The sequence below is a fragment of the Saimiri boliviensis genome, chromosome 10, assembly GCF_048565385.1.
Source record: "Saimiri boliviensis isolate mSaiBol1 chromosome 10, mSaiBol1.pri, whole genome shotgun sequence".
NCBI classification, from domain to species: Eukaryota; Metazoa; Chordata; class Mammalia; order Primates; family Cebidae; genus Saimiri; species Saimiri boliviensis.
In genome coordinates, this window is record NC_133458.1 from 77,347,425 (window position 1) to 77,373,854 (window position 26,430).

Consider the following 26,430-nt stretch of genomic DNA (forward strand, 5'->3'; position numbering starts at 1 on the left):
GGTGAGCATTAAGTGGCCCATGAGAAACTTCTTCAGGGTATTTGGACCCAAGCAGATTCTGTATTCGGGCCTCGAGCCGCTGCTCATGTCGCAGAGCATACTTTCATTTTCAATAAATCCCTGCTTTTGTTCTTTTGTTGCTTCATTCTTTTTTTTACTTTGCTGGGCGTTTTGTCCGATTTGTTCAAAACGCCAAGAACCTGGACAACTTTCAGTCATGACTCTATACCGGTGACAATATCATTTAGTTATTGGTAGTGGCTTAAGGTAGCAAACGTCCCTTTGTGTTAAGTTTAGTCCGAGAAAATCCTTAAAAAACAAATCAGAAAGAAAAACTTGTCCCAGGGATTTGGATTCAAGAGCAGAATTAGGCGCGGAGAAGGCGGAGCCTTAGGGGTTTGTGGGCGGAGCTGCACAGGGTTTGGCAGGGATCTCTGCTCCCGCTTGGCACTACGCGGCTCCTTTCGGCTCCCCGTCGGCTTCCACTTGTCTCTGTTCGGCTCCCGCTCCGGAAGGGTGCGCGGGGGCGAGTCCTGCGCATGCGCCCTCACCTCCTACTGCTCAGGGCTGCTTGTAGCTTCGTGTTTTCACTTCCTTCTCCTCAGAGCCGTATCCGGGTCGCTGCTTTCTCTATTGTCTGAGGCGGGCGGCCTCGCGCTGTGCAATTTCTGGGTCTTTTGTTGCTCTTGGTGCAGGCTAATAAAGTTTTTCTTTATTTAATTTTTTTTCTTCTGGTTTTAACGGGAGAAATTAACTCCCCGGAGCCGCCGGGATTGTCAGCGCTACCTGGGCCGGAGAGCTTCTCCGGCCGGGGAGCGCCTTGGGAAGGGGCTCCAGCGACCAGGGCCTGGCGAGGCCGGGGGCGGGGGGGCGGGGGGCTCAGGGGACGGCGGGGCTGCTCTGGGGAGCGCCCCGGTCCCGCTGGCGGCGCGCCGGTTTTAAATAGCATTTTTCGGACCTTTCTCCGCGGCCCCAGTCCCCGACTTCGGCGCTGCCTGGGCTCCCGCAGCCTCTCCCTAAGTCTCCAAACGACCACCTCACGGATTCCTTAGTAAGTGTGTCCGAGGCCTCTGCGGCGAGAGGGATCCCTTTCAGCCCTTCTAGAAGTTAGGGCCGCGGGGAGCAGGGCAGGGGTGGGAGAGCCCCGCGGGAAAGGGGGACCCTCGGTGGACGCTCCCGCTGCACTGTCCGCGGGAGGGAACCCCGCTTCTTTGATTCCCTGGGTTTTCCGTGTTTTATGGACTGTTACAATGTCTTAAGTGGAGGATTAAGAGGAGGGTGCAGAAACATCTGGAAAAGATGCCCAATGGGGTCGGCTTCGATTTTAGCTGGTCTCGTTTGGCGTTGGCATCATCAGGGCTGGAGCTGCCTCTGAAACTGCCCATGGCGCTGTCCAGCCCTCCTCAGCCCACTTCTGCACCCCACTTCTCCTGACCCCTTTTGCTGATAACTTAATTAGGCAAAAATCCCCTGCGTCAGGTCATCTTTATGTTCTCTTAGCACCACACACAGCTCTCCCCCGTGTTTGGTGTGGTTATGAATGACGATGTAATTTTTTTGTCTTAACAGTGGATCGCAGCTCCAAGAGGAGGCAGGTGAAGCCTTTGGCAGCTTCTCTGCTGGAAGCTCTCGATTATGATAGTTCAGATGACAGTGATTTTAAAGTTGGAGATGCCTCAGGTAAATATTTCCTTCTCTCTTCCCCTTTCCCAGCCTTCTGGAGTTGGGTTTGTTTTTAGATATTTCTTTCTTTAATCAGTTTTGATTAAAATGCTAATTTTAAGTGAAAGCACAGGAACTTCATTTATTTTGTCCGTTTGATTTCCCATTTGCCTTTAGATCCTGTCACTAGACCTATCATTGCTTCTGTTTTCCTCAGAAATAATTAGCAGTCAGGGGAAGAACTTTTTCCAAAGATATAAAAGGATTTTCTCTATTTTACACCTTAAAATATGTTTATGGTACAGAGGAAAAAACTGAAAGATATTCTGAAGTAGAAAATTATCCTGAGATATGTGTGGACCATGAATAGTTTTTGAGCAGGATTCTTCTGTTTTCAGTACACTTGACATTCTCTGAGGGGAGTTTTGCTTTTTTGTTTATTAGCTCTTTTACTAGAATAAAATTGACCAGAGTAAGAATTGCACTTGAAATTATAGTCGGTCGTGGACCTTGTGGATTGGGCTTTTCAGAAATCCCTGAAGTTTATGTCGTGCATGCTTGCTCACTATATTTAGTAATTTTAAAAACTTTTTTTAAAGGTCTTATAATCACATTGTAGTAAATTGGAAAACAGAAAAGTATGGTTTTCCTTTGTATCTTCTGTTTAATGCACCTGATGGGTATAATATATACAGTTTCAATTGAAGGAATCTGAGAAACGTAAGAATTATATTTAAGTATTTTTTGGGAAAAAGTACTGATATGAACAATAAAAATCATTTGCCGTTCCACTTATTTCGAAAATTTAAAGTGAGGTGAAAATTTAAAGTGATAAAAGTCTTTCCAATTTCATCTCTTCATCCTTTTTTTTTTTTTTTTTTTTTTTTTTTCTGAGACGGAGTTTCGCTCTTGTTACCCAGGCTGGAGTGCAATGGCGCAATCTCGGCTCACCGCAACCTCCACCTCCCGGGTTCAGGCAATTCTCCTGTCTCAGCCTCCTGAGTAGCTGGGATTACAGGCACGCGCCACCATGCCCAGCTGATTTTTTTTTTTGTATTTTTAGTAGAGACGAGGTTTCACCATGTTGACCAGGATGATCTCGATCTCTTGACCTCGTGATCCACCCGCCTCGGCCTCCCAAAGTGCTGGGATTACAGGCTTGAGCCACCGCGCCGGGCTCTTCACAATTTTTAAATATCCTTCCGAAGAGTTTGCTGTGCTTAGTCACGTCTCTCCTTCCTCTGGTTTTCCCTTCTCCTTTTCCTGCTAAGGATGGTAGGAAGGGATGAATTAAATTGTGTTGTATTACTGTAGCTACTTTTAGTAGCGTCAACAGCAGAATTTGCATTGTGATTTACTGATAACTTTTTGTTTGCATAGTCTCATTTAATTTTCACAGTAACTAAGTGAAGGAGATACTATTTTTCAGGTAACAGGGGTATTGAGTTTACAGAACTGGCTTGAGGTCACTAAGTCAGATCCAATGGATTTGTCTTCAGAATTTAGTCTGTTTATCTGCTTAGATCCTAAGAGTTGACTGATTGAATCTTAAACAGAAACTTTGGATATTTCATTACTAATTGAATTCATCCCTAGCAATCTAAAATTGATAAGTTTATCTTGATTAACTTTTTTTTTTTTTTTTTTTTTAACCTTTGCTTCTCAGCTCTTTATCCCCCATTTAGTTGGTTTGCTGATGTTTGGTATTTCCAAAGAAGGGAAGGGGAAAGGAGAGGAGGTAAAATTTAAATCTTAGTTCTCTTGGTAAAGACCTTGGCAGATAAGAATATTCTTGGCTAGGATGTAGTTTTGGTTTGTTATGGTTTGGGTTGTAAACTTTGACGAACATAGTTGGATATCGGAAGTTATTAATTCTTTGAATATCACTGTGGGAACAATTCTAAAACTTATATGAAGTGTTACGTATTTATGTGACAATATTGACTTTATGGACAATTTGTTTTTTGAGATGGAGTATTCACAGGTATCACTTCTTTTTCAAGTGGTAAAACAATCTGATATAAACAAAGTATTTTCTCAAAATAGTTTATGATATCAAGCTAAGTATTGACCTTGTTGAATCCTAATTATAGTTGAAGAGAACTGTTATTTGTGAAAATTGATAGGATGAGTTTTGTTAGGTTGATATATCTCTGTATCCCCTAAATACACTAAAATTATTTACTTCCTCTTCCCTCTTATAAAATCTAGTATGCTGCACCTAAAATTTACCTTCCTGGCCCCTGGGGAGTTTCAGTTTGCAACCTGTGGTCTCAGGTCATAAATTTATATGTTTAGTTCTTGGTATTTATTGTAAAAGGGAATTTAGAAGAAAATTTTATTTAAAATGATTAGTTGTCAACAGAAATTGAATCATATTTTTGACTCTTGTTTTAGGTGCATTGATCTCATAGCTGAGATATTGGCTTACTCTAGATTATCATGGTTTTCCATTTGAATCTTTTCTGTGCCTGAGATAGTATATATGTAGTTGGAGTCTTATAGAAGAGAAGACATTAGTACTATCACTGATTTTCAAACATGTTGAAGTTGTACATTCCCAGCCCTACTTATGAATAGGAGATTAAATTGGAAGTAGAGACATGGTAGCTAAACATTTGTCTGATCACATCTTCTTTCAAAACAACTTCTAGAAATCACTTACTGAATGAACTACAGACTTCCTTAGAACTTAATATTAAAGTGGTTAGATTGGTTGGCCTTAATTTTGGCTAACTGGATTCTGTGGATTAATTTCATCTTACCTTCATCTTGAAATCTGAAATTCTGACTATAAAACTTTTTGTATTTGTTTGGTTTTAATAATACAGAAAACATTTAAAGATAAACATAATTTAACTCTTTTGTAAAATGGAAACAAATCAACATTGCTAAAGAATGACCCACCAATAAGATTGGCACGTGATTATTGACAAAGTTAATAATTATGATCCTCTACCTTTAGAAAATTATGAAATAGCCGGGTGCGATGGCTCACGCCTGTAATCCCAGCACTTTGGGAGGCCGAGGTGGGTGGGTCATGAGGTCAAGAGATTGAGACCATCCTGGTCAACATGGTGAAACCCCATCTCTACTAAAAATACAAAAAATTAGCTGCACATGGTGGCGCGTGCCTGTAATCCCAGCTACTCAGGAGGCTGAGGCAGGAGAATTGCCTGAACCCAGGAGGCGGAGGTTACAGTGAGCTGAGATTGCGCCATTGCACTCCAACCTGGGTAACAAGAGCAAAACTCTGTCTCAAAAAAAAAAAAAGAAAAAGAAAATAAAATTATGAAATAAAATATAAACAAAAATAGTTTATATTTTATTTTTAGTGCAAAAGTAAAAATAAGTTTCTCATTTCTGATTGAAAGCAATCAATAAATGAAGTTTGAAATGAACAAGTCCTCAAATAGGGTATATATGTATTAGAATTATGGTGATAACCACCAGAAGAACCATATATAGAAATGTTAGGTTGAACCATATGGAATAACCAGTTTTGTAGGTCCAAACAGTCAAATATTGGCAATTTTGTGGTTTGAACCTTGTTAAAGTGTTTACATTTGAGATGGGTGTAGGACTGGGGGTAGGATAGGAGACTTATTTACATTTAGTTATCTGCTACATTAATTGAATGTTTTAAAGAATGTTTACATCTTCTTAATGATGCAGACATGTATTACTTTTATTAAGCAGATGATTAGCCATGCCCTCTACCCCTATCCCCCAGTAGCCAGAATAAAATGGAGTTGATTTTAGATCTTGATCAATGGTTTAGTTACGTCATATTGCCGGGAAAATAATTTAATGAGAAGAGTCAGCCTGAGACTTTGGTGGTATTTAGTGCTTAATCTGAGTTTGCGTAAATGGACCAAGATGTGTTCATTGACTGTCTGTAGTTGAGCCCTTTGCTAGATGTTATGGTGAATTTACAAAACAATAGTAATAATACTAGAATAAATAAGTAAAATAACATGTCAGTAAAATAAAAATAAGAATAATTAAATAAAATAATTGATACAAAGGATGATTGATCACTTGTGTAGTTCAAGTCTTTCATAGGAAGTGGGATTAGTTTAGATTGATGTAGAACAATTTCATTGAGGAAATAAGAGGAACTATGAACAGAAAGACAGATTTAGATAAACCAATCTTGGTAAAGGAAAAATTAAAAGTATTGAGATTTGGAAATGTTTTTTATATTTAGGGATCAGGGTTGAGTTAAAGTAGAAGAAGAGATAAGCCTGGAAAAGTAGAATAAGGTCAAATTGAGGCCTTATGTACCAGTTGAGGGTTTCTCAACTGTGGCACTGTTGGCATTTTGTGTTGGATAATTTTTTGTTGTAGAGGCTTGTCCTATATGCCAGTAGCATCTTTACTACCTGCCTCAGCCTCACCTCTGCCCTCACTCCCACTCTTTTGGCAACTATTATTTCCAGACATTGCCAGATGTCCTCTGGGGAGAAAAATGTCCCCATTTGAGAAGCACTGGCTTAGATTTACTCATAAAAACCTAAGATGACGTAGCTGGAATTAGATTCACAAGTAGAGGATGAGTTGTGTTGACCGATTGGCTGTCTTCAAGACATACACAGTTTTGGTCAAACATAGCCCCAAGATAGCTCTTAATAACCAGTAGAATAGTAATCGAATTGTTATCTATTGTATATATTTATAGTACTAATACTGTTGTACCAGATCAATGAACAGAATTAGACTGATAAAATTGATGAACAAATTTATATTGCATATGTTGTATATTAACATAAAACTTAATTAAATTATATTGAGTTTGTTATGGGGCGAATATTGGATATAATGGTATTGATGGTTTATATTAATTAATTTTTATTTTATTATTTATTGTAAAGGGATTTTTGAAGATTGGTTTTTTAAATTCTACTTTTAAAGTGTATTTTATTTTTGGCCATTACCACTCAAAGGAGTTTTTAAACATTCTGTAACTGTAAAAAATTTCTTAACTGTTACTTGAAAGAGCTGTTGCTTGGAGAGATTCTGATATATTGTATGTTTGTAAAAAGGTTATCTTTTATTGAAACAAATGGGAAGTAGGATTTCAATTTTAAAGATCTTTTTCAAATGTAAGAAAGGTTTATTGTGGACTTGAAATTAACTCTTTCTGCCTAAGATAGCTTTATTTGAAGTATCTGGCTCATTTCTCCAGTCTATTATTTCTTTTCTTTTTGGTTCTTTATTATTATTATTTTGGAACATGGCACAGAGTCATTCTTTGATTTTATAGTAATAGGAATTTTTTTGTATGCCGCTTTTGAAAAAAATAGCCAAGGACCTTGATTTTTCTCATTTTCGTTATTACCCAGCTATGCTTATAATAACTGAATGTGGTTTTTATCTTCATCCCTCCAGTGCATATGTACAAAAAAGAAATAATGACTAATCAGATGAAGAAGTTATTTTTCAGAGATCAGAGAAAGATAAAATTTGATATATTGCTGATCCCTATGGTTGGAGTCTGAGTAATGTACTGTGTTTGGAGAATGAGGGGTTAGGTAAGCTATTAGGACTTGGTTTTGCAGAAAAATGTCAATTTTTCTAATAATAGTTAACAAACATGAAACATTGAAATATTTTTTAAAAATTGCTTTTTATTCAGCATGATTATAAATCAAAAACATATCAAGGAGTCTCAATTTACCTCTCATTTGAAAAAATAATTAATTGGCATTGGCAACAGTCAAAACAAAATTACAAAAATTTCTGACATTTTGTAAAATTTATCAAGTAATAGCAAAGTTGGATTGGTCTGAATTTTGATCAGCTACCTATACTTGTGTCTATCATCAAGTTTTGATTGGTAAAAAGCCTTCTAGAAGGTTGATCCAGAAGAGAAGTACTTTTTCTTTCATCTTGATTTTCTAGCTCTCTTAATTACGGCGTTCCTTCCAGTCTAGAGGCTAAGGTGTTTCTGTTTTCTTCAGTCAGTGTGCATAAGAGATCCTTCTGTGTCTTAGAAGTGTTTAGTCAACTCTGGTTATTATTTATTTAATCATAATTTTAAAATGTCTAGAGGTTGTTATTATTATTATAGTTATTTTTACCAGATGTGATTTTTCTTGGTAGGATGGGTTAAATTGGAGTGGTTTACAAAATCATAATTTTCTTAATGCTCTGGAGACTGGAAAGAAGTCAGTTGTTTGTGACTAATACTGGGTCTACACTCTTGAAATTCAAGAAGCTCAAAAATCTAAGTGTTTTTTAAGGTTGACACAAAGTTACTTGATGGCAAAACCTAACAGAAACTGATAGGAGTTTATTTGTATTATTTATTTCTCATACTCTGTAAATATTTGTATTTTTCTTTGCAGAAATAATGTGTTTGATTATAGGATAATACCATAGACACTGAGGGTATTAGTGTAACATATGGTGCATGTGCCATGTTACCCTTTGAAAATCTGAGAAATTATGAATTCTGAAACACATCTGGCTCTTAAAGCTTCAGATAGGGAATTGCTGACCTATGTGGTACTGCTCTTGTGTCCCATGCAAGGTTGTTGAGGATGAGTGTTTTTTTCAGAATGGTCCCAAGTAAGCTATGAATACCTATATGACGGTTGTGAGGTTGGTAATGATTTCTTAGAGTCAGTCAGTATCTGTTAAATGTTAGTGTTTATTTTTTATGTAATTTTACTTGCAGAATATTTTTGTTATCAGTCATTTGTATATGACTTGTGAGGTTCACTAGATAGCAGATACTAGTTACAGACAGCTTCCCTTACTTTTAGTGCTCAGTTAATTACAGAGGTTAAGCCTAGTTGAGTTAATAGAAATTAAAATCATGTGGAAACACATTACTTTTTCCACCATTTTATCATTACTTTTTTCTTGGCTATAAGTTCAAAAATATTCATCATCATGTGGATTTAACTACTGGTATTGGCTAAGACTTGACTCATTTCTTCTCCACCTCCTCCTGCTCCCTGTCCTCTTTCCTTCCTCCCATTTATTTCTTTCTTCAATTATTTAAGATTGTTACTTATTTGATTGGGTACAAAGAGAATGATTAGAAGGTTACTGAGTAGTGTTAGGTTGAGAGGGACTGGGCTGCCTTAGATAGGAATGGAAGAAACTTGCTAGAAAGCTTATAGTCCAGTGTGAGCTCTTTAATGTCCTCAGCATAACTTTTCAGTAACCTCTGTGACTACCCGTTTTCAGGATGGATTGCTTTATTCATCAATTTCTTCCATTCTAGAGCCTATAGTAGTTACTGTCTAGAATTTTTGAAAGTGTAGTGACCCTTATTAATATGAAGAGTATTCTGATAAACAGGAAAACTGAAAATTTCTCTTGAAACTTCCTTTTTTTTTGTGCCATTGCTACTGTCTTTTCTCTTTTGACCTGTGTTCTTGGTATTCCTAAAATCTGTTTGGTATATTAAGGATCTGGTATAAGTTGACTCTCATAAATAGCTATGCTCATTTTGCTGGGTAGAATAAAATAAACGAAGCAGTTTTATGGGTGAGATTTATCTTGTTTTGGTTGTGACTCAATACTTATAAGTCCATATAATTTATAAAAGATGTTTAAAGGAGGAAGCATTTTGTCTGTATTATATCAGTAAAATTAAAATCAAGTGCCCAATCTTAAAAGAAGCACGTTTACATTAAAAAATAATTGCCTCTTCAGTACCAAACATTGCCATATGACACAAAATAGTGCTTCTCTTTTTAAAGCACATTTTAATTTAGGGTTATCTATATTCATCTTCATTAATGCTATACTGAACTAAAACCATTGTATCAACTTCATTGATTTATTATTTGATCAGGTTGGGAATGTCTACCATTCTTTGACTTAAATTTGTTTATATTGTTTTACAAGTTATTCACAAATTTTGGTGGTTTCATTTGTGTCAGCGTTGTGTGTGTGTGTGTGTATGTATATACATATGTGTGGTTTTTTTTTTCTCATATTTTCAACAGATTCTGAAGGGAGTGGTAATGGAAGTGAAGATGCTTCAAAGGACAGTGGAGAAGGTTCCTGTAGTGATTCTGAAGAAAATATTTTAGAAGAAGAACTGAATGAAGATATTAAAGTAAAAGAAGAACAACTTAAAAATTCTGCAGAGGAAGAAGTACTATCATCAGAAAAACAGTTAATTAAAATGGAAAAGAAGGAGGAAGAAGAAAATGGAGAAAGACCTAGAAAGAAAAAGGAGAAAGAGAAGGAAAAGGAAAAGGAAAAGGAGAAAGAGAAGGAAAGAGAGAAGGAAAAAGAAAAAGCAACAGTATCTGAGAATGTGGCTGCTTCTGCTGCCGCCACCACACTAGCCACAAGTCCTCCTGCTGTTAACACATCCCCTTCTGTTCCTACTACAACAACTGCTGCAGAGGAACAAGTCAGCGAGCCAAAAAAATGGAACCTTCGACGAAACCGACCACTTCTGGATTTTGTGTCCATGGAAGAACTGAATGACATGGATGACTATGACAGTGAGGATGACAATGATTGGCGACCTACTGTAGTGAAGAGAAAAGGGAGATCTGCATCTCAGAAAGAGGGAAGTGATGGAGACAATGAGGACGATGAAGATGAGGGAAGCGGGAGTGATGAAGATGAGAATGATGAAGGCAATGATGAAGATCATAGTAGCCCTGCCAGTGAAGGGGGTTGCAAGAAGAAGAAGAGTAAAGTTCTTAGCAGAAACAGTGCTGATGATGAGGAACTGACCAATGATAGCCTGACCCTATCTCAAAGCAAGAGTAATGAGGTAGATCAACCCAATTTTTATATCTGTCTGTCTGGGGAAAAGGGAATTCTTCTCTAAATCACTCTACACATTGTATTAAGTGGCTTCCTTGAACTCCTATTTATAGACGGCTGTGGGAGTGAATGAGCACCCTAACTGTAACATTTTTTCATTTGGTCAACAGACTTTTATTAAACATCTACTATTTGTCACCGTTCTCAAGGAGTTCACAATCTTTGTCCTCAAGGAGATATATTTAGAGAAATATTTTTATATCCTTACACTTGGGAAATGGCAAAGTTTTCCATTCTCCTTTTTATCCCTTTACCCCTTTGTTCACAGGACTGCTGAATGGTGCTGAGTGGATTATGAAAACAAAGGTCACCTTTCTTTCAACTTGGTTAGGTCCATATCCACATTAAAATGTAGGCCTTTAGAATACCTTAGAGCAGGGCAACAAACAGCCTGATGATTTTCTCAAGCTTGTAGAGATTCATTTTAAAGATTAATTCCTTTACCGGTTGTAGCACTCATCATCTTTACTCACTAAATCTTTGCTTTATGTGTATGGGACATACACATAAGTATGAACTATTTTTACATATGTTTAGTAATTAAGTTCTCTCTACAAAGAAATGGAAAAAAAAAAAACCCAAACATTTCCATCATAAAACAGACATTTTTGTAATAAAACTACGGTAATGACTCAGTGTTTCTACTTGAAGTTCTACTACTGAAAGTTAGGTATATCCATTGATCTCAGAGATTCATCTTTCAAGACTCTTCAGTCAAACACATTTGTGTCTCTTTGTCTATGTGTTTTTGTATATGTTTTTCTTCAAAGGAAAGATTGAGTTGTTGTCTTACATGTAGATGTATCTGTTACATCACATGTAGAACTGTAATTATTAGTTCTGTCATTTCTGTTAATGTGTTTATAGTCACCAAAATTTACTTCTTTACCAAACACTTACTTTTTTTCGTATCATTGAAGTAAGTTAAACTGATATAAATTTTTTTCTCTTATGCTTTCTTTATTTGTTCATTCACGTTTTTCTGTCTACAAATTTTATATAGCAGTGCTTATCTATTTGAATTATTTTGCTTAAAAGTATGGCAGTTTTCTTACCAAAATAATCTATAGCAGGCTGTGAGGTTATCAGTGGAGATGAGATAGCAGTTTATATTTGGATTATAAACATTGCTTAACTTCTGAAACCAATATTTTATATGAAAAATGTTGCCTGCCTTTAGTGCCACTCTAATTCTTATCTTTAAAGGAAAGCTGTCATTTGGGAAATAGTATAATATTTTTAATGATATTGCACAAGCAGTTCCATATTGTCAATGCTGTCTTAAAGAAACAGGCATGGAAAAATCTAATTGTTTGGGTTTAATTTAGGCGTGCATTCAGTTTATTTTATAGCACTTAGTACTCTATATCTAATGAATAAGTTTACTTTTGACAACTTCACTTCTTCATTTTTATTAGGTTGATACTCTTAGACATAGTCTAGCTAATGATGGAGGAAGTGTGGATTAGATTTACGCCGAAGTGTGGGGGACATCTGCATATGTTTAGAAATTTGCCATGTAAAATGTGTATAGTATTTGTTTATTAAACCTGTCATTAGTACTGCTTAAGAGGTTGTAGACTAATGTTTATGATGCATTTAAAGTCTACATGTTGTTTAGTTTTTTTCTCATTAGAAGACACTTTAGTAAATAATGGGACCTTTTTTTTGAAGATTAAGTCTTGCTCTGTAACCCAGGCTGGGAGTGCAGTGGTTTGATCTTGGCTCATGGCAGCTTCTGCCTCCCAAGTACTGGTTCAAGCAATTCTCTTGCCTCAGCCTCCCCAGTAGCTAGGATTATAGGCATGTGCCACCATGCTCAGCTAAGTTTTGTATTTTTAGTAGAAATGGAGTTTAACCATGTTGGCCAGGCTGATCTTGAACTCCTGACCTTGTGATCTGCCCGCCTCAGGCTCCCAAGGTGCTGGGATTACAGGTGTGAGCTACCTCGCCTGACAATAATGGGACCTTTTATGTTTAGGTTAGTAGTCCCAAACACAAACACATTCCAGAAATGAGATTCCAAAGCACTTAAAAGTGCACATGTAGAAGAGATCATAAAAACTTTTTTTTTTTTTTTTTTTTTGAGACGGAGTGTTTCACTCTTGTTGCCCAGGCTGGAGTGCAATGGCGCGATCTCGGCTCACCGCAACCTCCGCCTCCTGGGTTCAGGCAGTTCTCCTGCCTCAGCCTCCTGAGTAGCTGGGATTACAGGCACGCGCCACCATGCCCAGCTAACTTTTTGTATTTTTAGTAGAGACGGGTTTCACCATGTTGACCAGGATGGTCTCGATCTCTTGACCTCGTGATCCACCCGCCTCGGCCTCCCAAAGTGCTGGGATTACAGGCATGAGCCACCGCGCCCGGCCCGAGATCATAAAAACTTAATTTTTCTCTTAACTTTCTATGTAAAAGCTTGAGTCATTTTCCCTACAACTCTATTATTTAAGCTCTACTGTAATTTTTTGATGATTTTAGTTATTTAAATTATGTCCCTCAAATTAGATAATTACATTTCAATTAAACTGTGATTATTAGTTATATATTTAGATTTCTTATTTGTATGATCTTGATTTTGTAAAAAGATGATTAAAGCTAGTCCTTGTTGCCTGTAGCCAGTGTTTGGGTCTTAATCTTCCTGGTTATTTTAGCTAGTTATAATTTCTATATCTATATATATTTGATTATATTTAAGTTAAGTATATAAGTTAAGTATATATTTAAGTTTATATTTGATTATATTTGAAGTTTGATTTTTCCCTTTTACTTTGTTTTCAGAAACTACTTTGTAGAGATAGCTGAAAATATAGTTTTAGAAGTACATAATAGAAATAATTATATATTACGCATTATATATACATATATATAATTATACCATATTTAGATTATAAGCAGGCAGACATTTTTCTTGGCTACTATGTTAAGTTCATTTGTAGTGAAATGATGACCTGAAACTTGCATAATTTTGAAGTTTATTTTGAAGATACTTATTTTAGCAGGGTCCTCTTGCTCTTAATGGCTTTAACATACCTATGCTGCAGACCCTGAAATACTCTAGAGCAGTGATTCAGTGATTCTCAGATTGTTGTTGTTGTTTTTTTAGGCTGGGTCTCACTGTGTTGCCCAGGCTGGAGTACAGTAGTATGATCTCGGCTCACTGCAACCTCCACCTCCTGGGTTCAAGCAGTTCTGCTGCCTCAGTCTCCCGAGTAGCTGGGACTACAGGTGCATGCCAGAATGCTCAGCTAATTTTTGAATTTTTAGTAGAGATGGGGTTTCACCATGTTGGCCAGGCTGTTCTCCAACTCCTGACTGACCTCAAGTGATTCACCTGCCTTGGCCTCCCAAAGTGCTGGGATTACAGGCATGAGCTACCACACCTGACCTCATTTTAAAATTAAAAAAAAAATTTTTTTTTTTGAAACAGAGTCTTCCTTTGTTGCCCAGACTGATGTGCAGTGGTGTGATCATGTCTATCTGCAACTTTGACCTCCCAGGCTCAAGCAATTCTCTCACCTCAGCCTTTGGAGTAGTTGGGACTACAAGTGTACGATCACATGTGACTAATGCTTTCATTTTTATTTATTTATTTATTTTTGTAGAGACAAAGTCTCACTATGTTGCCAAGGTTGGTGTCAAATTCTTGACCACAAGCCATCCTGCTTCAGCCTTCCAAAATGTTAGGATTACAGGTGTGAGCCACCACACATAGCCCCTTTACAGTTTTAAAAAATACTGAGGACAACCATTAACATTTATGTAGATTTTATCTGTTGCAATTTATCATTTCAAATTAAAACTGAGGAAGCACACAGGTTGTTTAATGCCATTTCATGTAGTGTCTGGAAAACTTCACGTTACTCCCATAGGAGAAAGAGTGAAAAAGACAGTGTCTTAGTATCATTATGAAAGTAGCCTTTACCTTGTATACCTGCTGAAAGAGAGTTCACTGGACCACATCTTCAGAACTGCTGCTCTAGAATTGGGCATTAGATAAACTTCATTTTCAGAAAATGACCTCCTGTTTTTGTCAACAGCCTTATGGTATTTTTTGAATTTAGTATAGCCTGAAGAATCCCCTTGAAATATGGTTATATGTCATTTTCAGCCATTAATCTTGCAGCTTTGAGATTGCTTAACATTATCTCGCCCTTTAGTTTTCTGAGGTATGTTTTTTGGGGAAGGCAGTGTAGTATTTTCAGAAATGGTTCCCATTTTCAAGATTTTGAAACTAAACTTTTGGATGAGAATTAATACATGACAGAAAATTATGTCAATAGAAGTGACATTTTGATTTGTAATAGAAGAGCTTTTTTCTCACAGAAAATATTTAATATTAGAGACAGTTTGGATTTTGGATTACTGTCTTATAAATGTCGCTTTATGTTCTTTGCTGAGTAGAATTTTTTTTCCGTTAAAGGCTCTGTTAAAAGTACTAGATATCATTGCCATTAAGAAATTCACCTGATTTTTGTGAATTAAAATGCACAAAATTTACCAAAATTTATAAATATCCACATCTATTTGGGACTTCGGACTTACTAATCAGTTGCCTTTTTACACATTGCGAAATGAAAAAAATTGCTCTAAGTCCTAAAAAAAAGTCACTTCTGTAACATTGTGTAAATATTGAGATTCACAAGAAATAACCTTTTCTCAAAACTTAGAGGAAGCATAATTGGTCAAGCTTTTTGGTATAATTTTTTCTTTAGGGCAGTAGGATACTTTTGATTTTACAGGAAGCATGCTGAAATTTTCTTGTTTTAAACACGGGATTTAGATAAAATTTAGCCTATCGTATATATCATTTACAATCATACATGGAATAGATATATAAATGATCAGTAAGCATATTTTAAAGCCTGTAAAGAACATTGATCAGTATTACCCTTTTTAGGGTAAGTTTTAAACCCTGATGGAAAGAATGAAATAATTTAAGTAATGATTGGTTTATTCATATCATTTACTCTTATTATTTCATTGATTACATTAAATTATTCCATTATATTAAAGTTATTTTCTAGGTGGTACTTTTTTTTTTTTTTTTTTTTTTTTTTACCGTTCAAAACCTATTTTTCTGCCGGGCGAGGTGGCTCAAGCCTGTAATCCCAGCACTTTGGGAGGCCGAGGCGGGTGGATCACAAGGTCGAGAGATTGAAACCATCCTGGTCAACATGATGAAACCCCGTCTCTACTAAAAATACAAAAAATTAGCTGGGCATGGTGGCGCGTGCCTGTAATCCCAGCTACTCAGGAGGCTGAGGCAGGAGAATTGCCTGAACCCAGGAGGCGGAGGTTGCGGTGAGCCGAGATCGCGCCATTGCACTCCAGCCTGGGTAACAGGAGCGAAACTCCGTCTCAAAATAAATAAATAAATAAATAAATAAATAAATAAATAAATAAATAAATAAAACAAAACCTATTTTTCTAATTTCTATTTTTATGTAAAACCATATTTTAGAAATTTTATGTTAAAAACCTCAGCTTAACTGCTTTCTCTAAAACCTTGGAAGATTATATATGTCTTCAGAAATATACTAACAACAATTGATAATAAATCAGTTTTGTATTGATATGATCATAATTGTGCTTAAACCTATATTTGATCTGTTAAAGAAAAGTGAGATCATTTTTTTAAGGAGGGTGCATTAGATTTTCCCATTGAAACATTGTTTGCCAGCAGTTTGGATAGGGAAATGTTGTAACTAATTTCCCCTATTTCCCTCTTTGCCTTACATTTCTATTAAGAGTCTCAAGTCATGAGGATCAGAGGGCCAGAAACATTAGTTAATGTTGTTTTCTCTGCCTCTAATTGATAATAGATGTGGAGAGAAATTGCCGTAGAGATATGATTAGTCATTTCTGGTTTTTCTCACCCAAATGGAAAAATAGGAAAATAGAGGAATTAGAACTGCATCTTGATACAACTTTTTCTGACCCTTAGAAATTTACTTGTTTCCTATATGGGTAAACATTTTTTTCCAGGGCTGATTAGTTATAATTCCACCAGAGAAATTATTGCACAGTCCACAAAGACATGTAGCATCCTAATTTTCAAAGTCAGATTGTTTCCTAGGTCATTTTTTAGTCTGTAATTTTTTTTTTTTAACCTAGATGTGATATTCTAAGGAAAGTCTCTTTTGGACTTAGCATGGAGGTGGTATTTAAAGTAGCAGTGCTCATTGAGACTCAACAGATTTTCTTTTGGGGATCCAAGGAATTATCAGTTCATGTTCCTTTTTTTGAACCACCGTAATAAGAAGTACAGAGGAAAGGAAAAGGGAATGAACATTTATTGAGTGGCTTGCTTGTGCCAGGAACATTCTTGCCATATATTGTTAATTCTTATAAACTCATGAGATAGATACTATTTTTATCATTGCCATTTTACAGATAAAGAAATTACAGCTTCAAGGTTTAGTAGCAGATAAGAGGTGAGAAAGAAACTTAAGAATGTTTGATTTTAAGTAAACTTTGAAACATGGCTAGTAATATGAAAATCTGGACAGATTTTTGTTTGCTTACTCTGGTACTATAAAAACAGATTACTTTTCTTTAGGATGTTTTCAGTTTTATTTGCCAGCCATTTGTTAGCCCCAGAACTATTTTGTTTGGTTTTATAACAGAGAAGCAAAATATAGGACTTTGAAATACTAGAATTCTTAAGAGAAATGATACTATATTCTTGCTGACTTTTGCATTCTTTTCTGATTTGCTTCAAAAATCCACTGCAATTTTAGATGTTGTACACAAAATATATTGAAGGAATTATTAATTGTGGCCTTCAAGTGTGTTCAAGTGTCACTTACAAATTGCTATTGAAATGATGTCTCCAAATGTTATTTTTGGATATTGATTGAGTTTAAAAGAATATAAAAATATAAAAATAATAAAATATATGAAATATATTGTGAAACAAAATATATTTAATGAGTGTATGGTATGAAACTAATTTATTAAATTTATTCTGAATATTGTTAGGTTCATAAATAAAAATGTATGGACCCAAGTGCCATCTTTTATTATATGTAATGTTAAACATACTCTATTAAATATGTAAGAATCATTTTCTGGTTAACTTATTTAAAGTTAAAATCCATAATGCAGGTTTAAATTAAAACAAGCAGATTCTCTTCTTCTGAAATTTTATCTTTAAATATTTGTTTATTAATATATCTTTTTCTTTGTTTCTTTCTTTTTGAGACAGAGTCTTGCTGTATGCCTCAGGCTGAAGTGCAGTGGCATGATAATAGCTCGCTGCAGCATTGAATTCCTAGGCTCAGGTGATCCTCCCACCTCAGCCTCCTGAGGATTTGGGACTAAAGGCATGCATCACCATGCCCAGCTAATTTAAAAATATTTTGTAGAGGCAGGATCTCACTGTGTTGCCGAGGTTGGTATCAAACTCCTGGCCTCAAGTGGTCCTCCTGCCTCAGCCTCCCACAGTACTTGGGATTACCAGTGTGAGCTACTGTGCCCATCCTCTCTTTTTTATAGTATCACTAGCTAATGTCTATATTACCAGTTTACACTACATATTTCTTGGTAGAAACCTAATTAATACAGTACTCTGGCCCTTCTAGCAGCTAGTCAATCTGGGTCCTTTTTCAGATTATTTTCTGTATCTGCGTATATTCATATACTTAGGCAGGCTCTCATGGATCTTAGAGTAGTTTGATAACCTTGTAATTTCTGAATTCCTCAGAATTTATAGGAGTATAGAGTACTTAAGTCTGCCGTCACATACACACTTGCTTATACGTTATTTTGAATTGATTTCTTCCTATTTTGTATATGTGTGTCTTGTCTCCTCTAGGTAGGATTGTTAAGTTTCTAAAGTGTAAGAACCATGTCCTATAGTTTTAAAACACATGTAGAGGATCAGTGATTATCTTGATTACTTGTGGATTCATTTTTCCTTTCTCTTAGTTTAAGGGGAAAAGCACAATGGCAAAGCAGATGAAGAGTTGTTAGTTGCATTCCTGCTTTTTCATATCCTGGAGGATAGAGAGTACGGAACTTGCAGAGAAGTGAAAAATTAAATAAGAGGGTGCTTACAGGGTTCTTTGACAGAGGTCAAATATGTATTTCTTAATAAAAATGTACTTTGAAGTTAGTAAAAGAATGGAAAACAGGGCATAAATTTGGAAGTACATAAAATAATGTTTAAGAAATAAAGAGAATTTTAGTGATTACTTTTTTTTATTTTAAAAGTGATTTTCTGATGTATGTTAATATTTTAATATTAGGACTCGCTGATTCTTGAGAAGAGTCAAAACTGGAGTTCTCAAAAAATGGACCATATTCTGATTTGCTGTGTTTGTCTGGGAGATAATAGTGAGGATGCTGATGAAATAATTCAGTGTGACAATTGTGGCATTACAGTCCATGAAGGTAATGTTGCTTTGTTTTCTCTCTTTTTAGAAATGGCTGATTGTGGCTCTTTTACGTTTGTACTAAGGTTTTTCTACAGTATTTCATGGTGTTTCAGTTGAAATAATACTAAATTATGAAAGTATCGGTGCCATTTTTAGGTTATCTTTTACTTTTTTTTGAGGTGGAGTCTCACTCTGTTGTCCAGGCAGGAGTGCCGTGGCACAATCTTAGTTCACTACAACCTCCACCTGCTGGGTTCAAGTGATTCTGCTGCCTCAACCTCCTGAGTATCTGGGACCACAGGTGCCCTCCACCACACCGGACTAATTTTTATGTTCTTTTTTATTTTTGTTTATTTTATTTTATTTTTTTGAGATGCAGTCACGCTCTGTCACCCAGGCTAGAATACAGTGGCATGATCTCAGCTCACTGCAACCTCAGCCTCCCGGGTACAAGTTGTCTTAGCCACCACACCTGGCACTGGCACCAGTGTGTGCCACCATGCCTGGCTAATTTTTGTATTTTTAGTAGAGATGGGATTTTACCATGTTGGTTGGGCTGGTCTCGAACTCCTGACCCCGTGATCCACTGATCTTGGCCTCCCAAAGTGCTGGGATTGTAGGCATACCACCACGCCTGGACAATTTTTGTGTTTTCAGTAGAGACGAGATTTTACCATGTTGGCCAGGCTAGTCTCAAACTCCTGACTTCAAGTGATATGCCTGCCCCAGCCTCCCAAAGTGCTGGGATTACAGGCGTGAGTGACTGTACCTACCTAGCCCTCATACCATCTTAATTTAAAAAAATTTTAAAATGAGAAAATAGAAATACTGTATGGAAGTCAGTATTTCTTTGAAGGTCAGCGTTACGATATTATATTTTATGGTACTATTTAGTTCTTTTTTTTTTTTTTTGTAGAGACAGGGTGTTCCTATGTTGCCCAGGTGGTTCTTGAACTTTTGACCTCAAGCAATCTGCCTGCCTCTGCTTCACAAAATGCTGAGATTATGGGCATGAGTCAGTGTGCCTGGCCTTATTTCCAGTTTTAAAAAAATTTTTACTTTTTAAAAATTATTTCTAGTTTTTAAATAGAATTCAGAAGTAGGAAAAATTTGACTGCTTTAGTCTGATAAAAAATATTCTTTAAAAACTTCTGTCAATTTTTTGTATAGCTTCTTCTTTCGTAGTTACACTTTTTTTCTTTTTTTTTTTTTTTTTTTTTTTGAGACGGAGTTTCGCTCTTGTTACCCAGGCTGGAGTGCAATGGCGCGATCGCAACCTCCGCCTCCTGGGCTCAGGCAATTCTCCTGCCTCAGCCTCCTAAGTAGCTGGGATTACAGGCACGCACCACCATGCCCAGCTAACTTTTTGTATTTTTAGTAGAGACGGGGTTTCACCTTGTTGACCAGGATGGTCTCGATCTCTCGACCTCGTGATCCACCCGCCTCGGCCTCCCAAAGTGCTGGGATTACAGGCTTGAGCCACCGCGCCCGGCCCACTTTTTTTCTTTTTGAGACAGAGTCTTGCTCTGTTGCTCAGGCTGGAGTGTAGCCACACATTCTCAGGTCACTGCCACCTCCGCCTCCCAGGTTCAAGTAATTCTCCTGCTTCAGCTTCCCGAGTAGGTTCCTGCCACCACGCCCAGCTAGTTTTTGTAATTTTAGTAGAGATGGGGTTTTGTCACATTGGCCAGGCTGGTCTCGAATTCCTGGTCTCAAGTGATCCATCCAACTCAGCCTCCCAAATTGCTGGGATTACAGGCGTGATTGACCTTGTCTGGTTGACAGTGTGTGTTTCTAAAGAACAAGGGACTGGGTGTGGTAGCTCATGCCTGTAATCCGAGTACTTTGGGAGGCCAAGGCAGGCAGATCACCTGACAGCAGGAGTTCAAGACCAGCCTGGCCAACACGGTGAAAACCCATCTCTACTGAAAATACAAAATTTAGCTGGGTGTAGTGGGTCATGCCTGTAATCCCAGGTACTCAGGAGGCTAAGGCAGGACAATCACTTGAACGTGGTAGGTGGAGGTTGCAGTGAGCCGAGAGCATACCACTGCACTCCAGCCTGGGCAACAGAGGGAGACTGTCTCAAAAAAACAAAAAACAAAAAACAACAAAAAAAACAAAACAAAAAAAGAACATTCTCTTATATAACCACAAAATTATCAAAGTCAGGAAGTTAGCATTGATGAAATACTGTTACCTAATCCACAGATTGTATTCAGATTTTGCCAATTGTCCCAACAATGTCATTTCTAACAAAATAAAATCCAGGATTATGTATTGCACTTAATGGTCATGTCTATTTAGTCACCTTTAATGTGGAACAGTTTTGAGTGTTTGTATTTTATGTCATAGACATTTTTTAATATAGACCAGTTTTTTTTGTTTTGTTGTCACAGAATGTTCCTAATATGATTAGATTTGGGTTATATGTTTTTGGCAGGAATACCACAGAAGTTATGTAGTATTCTTAGTGCATTGTATTAGAAAGCATGTGATATTTATTTGTGCAGTTACTGGTGATACTACTATTACTTTTTTCCTCAGTTTTGTTGCATAAGCCTACCAATTTAGAATACTGGTAGTACTATTTTGATCACTTGTTTGAGACGGTATCTTTTTGTTTTGTCTGTGGTAAAGTTATTATTTTTTCTTACCAATTAATTATTATTTTTTAAAATCAGGGCTGTGACTATCAAAGAACAGTATTTGTATGGCCTTTCTCTCACCCGCCTTTCTGGTATTATAGCTCTTGTCCCAAGTAATTCTGGGAGTCTGCTGGGCTTGTGGGACTTGGCAGGATCTGTGATTCTCTAGGTAATCCTCTTGTCTTCATGGGGAGCTGTCCTTTCTTGCTGCTAACACTTGCTGTGGGAATATCTCCTGTTATTGTTACTCATTTATTTATTTTTTTTAGTAATACTTGTTGAGTACCTTCTATGTGCCTGGTATTCTGTAAATTTTATGCATATAAAATAGAAAGTACCAATTGCTGACCTGGTGGAACTTAATGTCTGGACAGATAAGCAGCCAACAAACCAATTAATGTCTCTCAGGTGGTGGCCCAGATTTTGAAGAAAAATGAAGTAGGACAAGGAGTATAGGAATGCTAAGCCTGAGGGTGGTTGGGTGAGTTGCTAGAAGATTTGTATTTATAAAAATTGATAAGGAACTGGGCACGGTGGCTTATTATGCCTGTAAATACTAGCACTGTGGGAGGCCGAGGTGAGCAGATCACCTGAGATCAGGAGTTGGAGATCACCCTGGCCAACATGGTGAAACCCTGTCTGTACTAAAAGTATAAAAATTAGCTGGGTGTGGTGGCACGTGGCTGTAATCCCAGCTACTCGGGAGGCTAAGGCAGGAAATTCACTGGAACCCAGGAGGTAGAGGCTGCAGTGAGCTGAGATTGTACCAGTGCACTTTGGCTTGTGTGACAGAGGGAGACTGTCTCAAAAAAAAAAGTTGGTAAGGGAAGTCCAGTCCACTCTGATAAGAGGATGTTTGAGCAGTGACCTGAAAATAAGGAGTAAGTCATACAAATCTATCGGGAAAGAGCACTGCAAGCAGAGGGAGTTGTGAATATAAAGATCTTGGCCAAGCACAGTGGCCCATGCCTGTAATCCTAGCACTTAGGGTGGCTGAGGCAGTGGATCACCTGAGGTCAGGAGTTCAAGGTCAGCCTGCCCAATATGGCGAAACCCCGTCTCTACTAAAAATACAAAAAATTATCTGAGTGTGGTGGCACGTGCCTGTAGTCCTAGTTACTCAGAAGGCTGAGGCAGAATAGCTTGAACCCAGGAGACAGAGGTTGCAGTGAGCTGAGATCGAGCCACTGCACTCCAGTCTGGGCAGCAGAATGAGATTCTGTCTTCAAAAAAAAAAGATCTTGCAGTGGTAACATGTTTAGAATGTTTGTATAATGGTACAGAGGTCTGTATGGCTATAACTGGGTGAGAAAGCTGGTTAATGGTGGGAGTAGAGATGGGAGTAATTCAGCTGGGGTTTTGCAGATTATGGTACTGATTTTAGATTTATATTATGATGCAGATAGAAAGCCATAACATGGGTTTTGAGCAGCGGATTAATGTGGTTTGATTCATGTTTTGGAAGGATCACTCAGACTACTGGGTGGGAGTAGACTGAAGTGGATCTAAGGTGGGAAACCAGGAAACTATTTAGGAGACCATTGCAATTATCTAAGAGAGGAGTTGGTTTTGAGGTAGATAGTAAAAGTTTGGTTTTAAACTGTGTTTATGTAAGATGTTAGGACTAGAAATATAAATTTGGGACTTACCAGCCTGAAGATGTTATGAAAAGATTTAAGACTAAATGTTTGTAACAAAGTCATCCTAGGGCTATAGAGGACATGGAGAACACATAGCCAGTGAGATATGAGAACCATGGGTGATGACCCAGAGAAAAATGTTTCAAAAAGGTAAAGTCAGTAAATGTGTCAAATAGTGTTGTTAAGAGTGGGAAATCACCCCAATTCAACGCTGGACTTCAAAACGACCACCAGGCAAGCTATCCCAAAGGTTATTGGGAAAAAAGCTAACCGATAAAATGTTTATATCACATGGTTCATTAAATAAATATACACAGAAGCAAAGGAAATGATAGAGGATAAGTTAACAAAGGCTGGGGTTTAAGTAGGATAGAAGGACTGTACTACCTAAATTCTGGGGTACTTAGTGTTTACATGTTTTGCCTTATCAGCATTCCTTGCCAGTGTTGCGGTTGTGAGAACCGGAGCCCACATGGTAGGTGCCATGGGCCAAAGATACACACACTTTCAGGAAGATACAGGAACAAGTATGCCTGGTCATGGCGTTAGCTTTTCATCTGCTGAACAGTCATAGGTGTTATTTGGTCTCACAATATAGGTCTCACAATACTGAGTTCTAAGTGTCCATGTATATTTAATGTATTCTGACTTTTTGGTGCCTTTTGCATATTTGCCTCAAGAATATTAGGTAACTCTTGGTATTTAATGCATACATGCCTTGCTTACTTTTTATCTATACATAACACATACAAGCTTTATCTCATTTTGTTTCTCTATAGTAGAATTTAATATCCTTAAGCAGAGCAAAAACCCATTTTAATTGAGAATATATCATTGAATTCAGTAATATGAGAGTCATTGGTGTTCTTGAACTGAGAGAGTTCAAGTGAGAATAAAACAAGCGAAAGTGCAAAAAGTGACTAAATGGAATTCCTATGATGAGTGTTTATGTAAAGAGAAGCCAGGAGATGGGACCTTAGTTAAAAGGTATGTGAAATTTTTGGAGGATCTTTTTTCTTCTTATTTTAGATGCTGTATTAGTTATCTGCTGCTGTGGAACAAATTATCTCAAAACATAGCAGCTTAAAGCAACAAACATTTGTGATTTCACATAATTTCTAAGGGTTAAGAATCTGGGAGCAGTTGGTTGGGTGGTTCTGGCTTAGAGGCTCTCATGAAGTTGCAGATCAAAGCGATACCCTGGGCTGTAGTCATTTGAAGGTTTGGCTGGACCTGGAGGATTTGCTTCTAAGCTAAGTCAAATAGTTGTTAGTAGGCTTCAGTTCTTTGGTGGCTGTTGGCCAGAGACTTCAGTTTCTCACTGCATGAACCTCTCTTATAGGCTGCATAAATGTCTTCGTGACAGGGCAGCTGGCTTCAGAATAAGTGATCAAAGAGAGAAAGAGATGGAAGCAATTGTATCAGAGTGCTAGTATATTTTATAATCTAATATTGGTAGTGCATATAACCATTTTTGCCATGTTCAGCTGTTCAACCCTAGTCAGATGTAGGTGGGGACAGTCTAAGAATGTAAATACCAGGAGGCATTGATTATTAAGGGCTATCTTAGAGGCTGCCTAACACATGTGCAGAGATTATATAGCATGTTGTGTGCTGATGGAAGTGACTCAGTGGAATGGGAGAATTGGTGATACAAGAAAAATAAGGAAAGAAAAGGAAACAATTGCAGAACAGAGGCTTTGAATGAAAGATTAGAGGGAATGAGATCCAATATCAAGTGGAGACATTGAGTAGATAAGTAACTGTAGTAATTAGGGAAAAAAGAATATATGGTTCCAGATGTAGGCAGGTTGTTAGATGTGGTGGTTGGAGCATGTTTAAGTTATTTTTAAAATGTTTCTTCTTTTCTCAGTGAAATAGGAAGCAAAGCCATTAGCAGAGAGTGGGGACAGGGAGGAGTTAGAGATTTGGGGAGGGAGAGGTATGTAAAATTTATTAATACGAATGAGTATGATATTAGTGGTAATGAGAAAAGTAAACATGGTTGTATGTATGTGTATTTTTCTTCTCCAGGTGTGGTTCAAATTCCTGGGTAAAGAATATGTTAACTCAGGAGTAGCAGCTGCTTTGGCATTGTTATATGGATCACTGATGATCACAAATGTGTTACTGCTGCTTATATCCATGAATATTGCTGATGTGTGATATAGTCATGATGAGTTCTGTTAGTTTTGGTGATTCTCTTCTGATGCCGAAGGCACCATCTTTATTTTTCCCTGCTTCATTATAATGCTAAGTACCGTCTCTACTGCTTAGGTCATTCTTAGGTCTACTTGTTAGGTTGTGGTCATTGACTAGGGATGTATTTTTTGAGGCCAGGATAGTAGTTTTAAGTACTCGAATTGGTTGCTAACATTTAGACATTAGGAAATCTTACATATTCAGTATTTCAAGCTTCCTTTGCAAAGTTCTGGTGGCACTAGGATTTTGTTGTTGTTGTTGATGATGATATTTTAAACGTGATGGAGTGTCCCAGTCTTGCCTCAAACTCCTGGGCTCAGTCAGTCTTCTTGTTTCAGCTTTACAAGTAGCTGCGATTAAAGGCATATGCCTGCCCTTGCAGTAGTTTTCACTTTCTTCTAGCACAATCTGCTGGAGCTTAATAAGGCTGCCCCCTGCTAGTAAGGCCTGTAGTCTCCAGTTCACCACAGTCCTCTCTCAACCCACTTACTCATTTTTATTAGTTGCTTAGTCCCTGGAGGTATATAGGTCCTCATCTGCTTTGAGGGTACTGTCTCTTCTTGATATTTATGCTGCTGATGCCTTGCTATCTCAATGTCTCTCATCTGTGATAGTAAGCTACTCTTTTACCGTAGCTTTTACTTTAGGACACAAGATTGAGTCCACTGGGGACCAGTTCCATGTAAATTTCAAAATGAACCTTGCTCTCTGTTCTGTTGTTTTTGAGTCGTGTTTTGCTCCTTGGACTCTGAAGTTAGGATGAATTCTTTCCCAGTAGATTCATTGTTCAGATGAACATAGATTTCTGGAAGGGTACAACATTAGTCCCACTGACATGCTTACAGCTATTACAAGTTCATAATAGGACCCCTGCTTCAGATGCATATCCTCAGTATTGGAAAATCTACCTTCTTTCTAAGGTAGTTTTGATTTTCAGAAACATTTAAAAAGTCTGAGTCAAGGCAGACAAATAAGATGATCAAGCTGAGTGGTAATGCCAGTTAAGTCAACAGGATGTTGTATCTACATAAAGTCGTGTAACAACTCTGCTTGTGTGATTGATTTAACTGGTTCTCATGGCAGTCCAAGTTA

At 37.3% G+C, this 26,430-nt stretch overlaps 1 protein-coding gene across 9 annotated transcripts in view; it reads left to right on the forward strand.

Annotated features, from left to right (window-relative positions):
* Window positions 1–576: 576 nt before the first annotated feature.
* Window positions 577–26,430, forward strand: part of PHF14 (PHD finger protein 14) — a 211,521-nt gene continuing 185,667 nt past the window's right edge. For 7 of the 9 annotated variants that reach the window (XM_074379511.1, XM_074379514.1, XM_010345745.3 and 4 more), the window contains exons 1-4: window positions 577–1,051; window positions 1,570–1,680; window positions 9,630–10,417; window positions 18,720–18,864. In XM_074379511.1, the coding sequence (XP_074235612.1) occupies window position 1,051; window positions 1,570–1,680; window positions 9,630–10,417; window positions 18,720–18,864 (1,045 nt within the window). In that variant the 5' untranslated portion in view covers window positions 577–1,050. The remainder of the gene's footprint in view (window positions 1,052–1,569; window positions 1,681–9,629; window positions 10,418–18,719; window positions 18,865–26,430) is intronic. The other 2 variants (XM_074379513.1, XM_010345751.3) reach the window with 1 other exon arrangement.